Genomic DNA, 5,364 nt, shown 5'->3' on the forward strand with positions numbered 1-5,364 from the left:
ATGATTCAGAGGAGAACTGGGTGAAAGTGTTGTGGTCAGATGAGACCAAAATCGAGCTCTTTGGCATCAACTCAACTCGCCGTGTTTGGAGGAGGAGGAATGCTGCCTATGATCCCAAGAACACCATCCCCACCGTCAAACATGGAGGTGGAAACATTATGCTTTGGGGGTGTTTTTCTGCTAAGGGGACAGAACAACTTCACCGCATCAAAGGGACGATGGACAGAACCTCCTTCCCTCAGCCAGGGCATTGGAAAATGGTCGTGGATGGGTATTCCAGCATGACAATGACCCAAAACACATGGCCAAGGCAACAAAGGAGTGGCTCAAGAAGAAGCACATTAAGGTCCTGGAGTGGCCTAGCCAGTCTCCACACCTTAATCCCATAGAAAATCTGTGGAGCGAGTTGAAGGTTCGAGTTGCCAAACGTCAGCCTCGAAACCTTAATGACTTGGAGAAGATCTGCAATGAGGAGTGGAACAAAATCCCTCCTGAGATGTGTGCAAACCTGGTGGCCAACTACAAGAAACGTCTGACCTCTGTGATTGCCAACAAGGGTCTTGCCACAAAGTACTAAGTCATGTTTTGCAGAGGGGTCAAATACTTATTTCCCTCATTAAAATGCAAATCAATTAATAAAATTTTTGACATGCGTTTTTCTGGATTTTTTTGTTGTTATTCTGTCTCTCACTGTTCAAATAAACCTACCATTAAAATTATAGACTGATTATGTCTTTGTCAGTGGGCAAACGTACAAAATCAGCAGGGGATCAAATACTTTTTTCCCCTCACTGTGTGTGTATATATATATATATACACACACACACACACACACACAGTGTGTGGAGAGACAGAGAGAGACAGAGAGACAGACAGAGAGAGAGACAGAGAGAGAGAGAGAAGAGAGAGAGAGAGAGAGAAGAGAGAGAGAGAGAGAGAGACCGCTGCACGCTTAACCTTGTTTAGTCTTGCCAGGAAAACCACAGGACGGCAAGGCCAAGAACAACAATTATATGTTGCATTGTGGTTCCAGTACCAGACTTGACAGCTCAAAGAAACTGGCCATTTTTCATTGCAGTAGCCTACAGGTAATGACAACATATCAGCTGGACAGGTAACGAATAGTGACATTTTGGCTCTCCATAGAGGAAGCATGATGATGCTAAATCATTGACCTTGTTCTCCATGACTTTCCCTGACTAAATAAAGGTCAAATAAAATGGCAATTCTGCTATGTCCTTTTGTGGCCTACTCCGTTCTGCTCTATTTTAGGGTGTCCTGCTGTGTTCTCTTCCACTCACCTCCTCCATTGTTGCTGGGTTTCTTCCTGAACTGGACAGTGTGAACCATGTCCCACTCTGTCTCACAGCTCAGCTGGTGCTCCACCTGCCTGGGAGGCTTGTCTCCTGTGGCTTGGCTCTGACCCTGGTGCCGCTGGCCCCATTCAAACACAGAGCTAAACTCCTGGGAGAGAGAATACAGGTATACTCAGAGTCATAGATATCCATTTACAGTAGACACACACCTATATACAGTACTATCTAGATACAGTACATGGTTCTGGCTGACTGGGTAGGTAGTGGTACAGATAAAGACAGCAAAGGCTGGAAATACTATGAGAGAGGCTATTAAAATTAAACGAGTTTTGACAGAGAAAGAGAATAGGGGATGTTTTTTTTTCCTCCACAGAGAAGCTAACTGACAGACATCTGTCCTGAGAGGGTTAGTTTCTATGAAGAGATGAGCTAGCTTGTGTGCTTTCATCACGACCGGGCTGAACCATTTTAGATTCAGGAATCAGGATATACTTCTGGGCTTTGGTTTCCAGTTGCATCTCTGCCATCAGGGTTTTTATTTCAGTCAGAGAACGCTAGAATATATCTTTATTCCAGTGCAGCAGAGAAACAGAGACAGGAAACATGAAGCGATGCTGCTGTCTGTAACACGTCACGTGATCAAGGTGATTGGAGCCAGACTGTGGTTTGACAGTCATCATCCAACTCTCAAGACAACTGATGTGTCACCATGGATACAGCCAAGCCAATATATCAGGTGGAGTGTTAAGCTGCGCGGGCATCACCCAGTAGAAATATCAGCCCGCGCAGCTTAACACTCCACCTGATATATTGGCTTGGCTGTATCCATGGTGACACATCAGTTGTCTTGAGAGTTGGATGATGACTGTCAAACCACAGTCTGGCTCCAATCACCTTGATCATGTGATGTGTTATTAGGTGGAGTGTTAAGCTGCGCGGGCATCACCCAGTAGAAATATCAGCCCGCGCAGAGAAGCACGAGATTTCTAGAGTTTTCCCCCTTAGCTAACACTATCAACGTTTCCCTTTACTGTGGGAATTGTGATCGAATCAATGCGATATTAGCCACTTTCAATGCAACATACCGAAACAAAACGAACAATGCAAGACTTAGTAGGCAAAACTCTACTACGCAAGAGATTTTGTTGTAGGCAGAACGCATCGGTGTATGATTCTATTGCATTGACAGGCACCACTCCGCCCGTACTCTACACAGACCGGCGGCTTAACCTATCAGAGCTGCAGTAGGCCTATATGCAAATATACCATTGCCATATATGTATCTGTGCCGTTCACTTTGAACTGGACTGTGTTTGCAGCATGAGCGGTCGTGAGTAGATGCGCTTGTTTTGAGATCAAAGCAAGAGCTGCATGTAGCCACGTGAGCACATTTTGTTCATGTCCTTTGCTAGTTAGTGAGTTATTAGCCCAGTTATAGATCATTTGTAGTCAGCAATAGGGGAGTGATTGCTTCCTACAAGAGCACAAAACATTTACATTTCTAGACATCTTTGAAAAGCGAGTCAGGTAAAGAGCTTTTTTTTGTCTTAAAGGGACAGTTTTGTATTTTGAGACAGGCTTGACTAAGCTAAGTAGCCAATAGGCAGAGGGTAGCATAATTTGTCTAATTCTCTGTAATAATGATATCGGAATAATAATGCATTTTATTTTGTAAAGTGGTTTCTTGCATCAAACAACACAATTTCCAGTCACCTCCTTGGTCTGAAGAACAAGTGGATAAACAGGTTAATGTCAAGCCCTGCATGTTATTTTTAATTTTTTTCAAAAGTCTCATGTAATGTAGGCCTACATTGAACACCACAATTTGGCTGCTACTGTAGGCTGAATGATAGAACAGCTATTTGCATGTTCAACAAATTGCACTGTCTGTATTATCAGCACCAGCCAACAGTTGTGGCCGAGCCAATTAGCAGTTTTTCTATATGAACGTCCTCTCAAGATTGATAGTCTAACCTTGTTAGTATTCACGCAAGATTGATAGTCTAACCTTGTTAGTATTCACGCAAGATTGATAGTCTAACCTTGTTAGTATTCACGCAAGATTGATAGTCTAACCTTGTTAGTATTCACGCAAGATTGATAGTCTAACCTTGTTAGTATTCACGCAAGATTGATAGTCTAACCTTGTTAGTATTCACGCAAGATTGATAGTCTAACCTTGTTAGTATTCACGCAAGATTGATAGTCTAACCTTGTTAGTATTCAAATATGTGCATGTTTACATTTTGTTTATGATGACCTAAAACAAGGTACATTAAATCTAAATATATGTAAATAACATCTAACCTTGGCAGCACACAGCATGGCAGAGTGGTCAACATCTTCCATGGGTTTATATTCCAGCACTAGGTCTCCATCCTGGTAGAAATGAAGAGAACTGATGTTAGTCTGATCTGTGGCCATTATAACAGGAAAGGATACATCTCATTCTCTTCCGTATCGACGTACCCGGTCTAGGATACGCAGGGATCCTGAAGTGAGAGAATCCTGCTCCTCACTCCTTTCTGGGTTGGTGTGTATAAAAACTCCATCATGCTCATACAGAACCTGAGAGAGAAAGAGGTTCATACATTCAGAGATTAATACAACTCCTTTTATGTTGTTGTTGGAGACTTTGTACACAAATAGGTCTAATGTACCTACTAGCAAGCTATCGAATTTAATCCAAATCAGGTGCTATTTGCATGTGAAAATGTAATGGGATACATTTGCTGTATTCTTTACATTTTTGTTGGCGGCTCTTTGAACATTGACCAATTTCACATTATTTCACTATTCTACCTTTTCTGGAAGCTGATGTTGTGGCTAGCTAGGTGGCTCAACCAACTTCCTGACAACTTTTAAACTGTTTGTTTTGGTGGTTGCTAGTACAACAACAAGTTAGCTCAACTTGTCACTATGAAAGCTAATAACACGAGCCTGTTGGTATTCTGGAAGTCGACAGTTTCAAAGTTTTACAAGTAACTTCATATGACCGCTAACAAACTTTGTTTCACCTGAATCTGCACTACTCTGCCAACTGGACAGGCTACTTCTGCTAGCTACTGTAGCTAACGTAGGTTGCTAGCAGTCAATTGTCGGACAATGGTTCTGCAACTTCCAGCCAACTGATTTCGGTTAAAGTATTTACAAAACCTCACAGAGAACTTGATCGCTTGACAATGTGAACAAAACAGAGCACTTAAAAAAAACGAAATGCCACAGATATGTTTTCTCAGCACCTTGAAGCCAGCAGAAGTCGCCATGTCGCTGCCGCAGCTGATGTTTACGATGACGTAGTAGGACAGCTCACATGCTTCCAGTTGTTTTATGAGTTTTTGGGGGTTTTAGATGAAATAACGAAATACTCGTCAATGGGTGTTGCTAAATCCCTTGAGGTTTGACACATTCATTGTAAACCAACGACGCAATTAACGAGATCATTGAAATAGTTGTGTGTATCTCGCATTCAACAGAGATTATTCTTGAACTGTTTGTTGTTCAAGCTTCCACTTCCGCAAACATACGCCAGGAGGGTACATAGCACGTTACTAGGGGTGTAGTCATAATCCTGAATCTGTTGCAAAACGTTTCGTAAACGGAACGAAACTGGGAGGGACCTACCTTAATTTGTCCAATAGAAACTAGTTTCTTTTGCAACTGAATCGACTAATGATTACACCCCAGCTGTAAGAGGAGGAGGTGGTACCTTTGGACTTCGTTATAGGCTGTGGTCCTCTGTAGCTCAATTGGTAGAGCATGGCGCTTGTAACGCCAGGGTAGTGGGTTCGATCCCCCGAGACCACCCATAAGTAAAAATGTACGCACACAAGACTGTAAGTCGCTTTGGATAAAAGCGTCTGCTGAATTATATTATGTTGTTTCGTTTAGGCCTATTATTCAAGACAAAGGGTGAAAAAACCTATACATATACAATCATGTCATAGACTGGTGTCATACCTTAAGCCAGCAGGTGATTAAATCAACTGAAAGACAGGAGGTCCGGAGCATCTCTCTCTCTCTCAATTCAACTGGCATGGGAAACATG

General features: G+C 42.4%; 1 protein-coding gene across 1 annotated transcript; it reads right to left on the bottom strand.

Annotated features, from left to right (window-relative positions):
- Window positions 1–1,301: 1,301 nt before the first annotated feature.
- On the bottom strand, window positions 1,302–4,808 carry LOC311119095 (TBC1 domain family member 15-like; the record flags this gene model as incomplete). Its single annotated transcript, XM_084193842.1, has 4 exons — window positions 4,559–4,808; window positions 3,786–3,884; window positions 3,624–3,695; window positions 1,302–1,464 (listed from the first exon to the last, which is right to left on the bottom strand). Coding segments are annotated over exons 1-4 (358 nt in total), but the record flags the coding sequence as incomplete, so codon positions are not given.
- Between the last annotated feature and the right edge of the window lie 556 nt (window positions 4,809–5,364).

The sequence above is a fragment of the Coregonus lavaretus genome, assembly GCF_964263955.1.
Source record: "Coregonus lavaretus genome assembly, contig: HAP1_SCAFFOLD_1725, whole genome shotgun sequence".
Lineage (NCBI taxonomy): Eukaryota > Metazoa > Chordata > Actinopteri > Salmoniformes > Salmonidae > Coregonus > Coregonus lavaretus.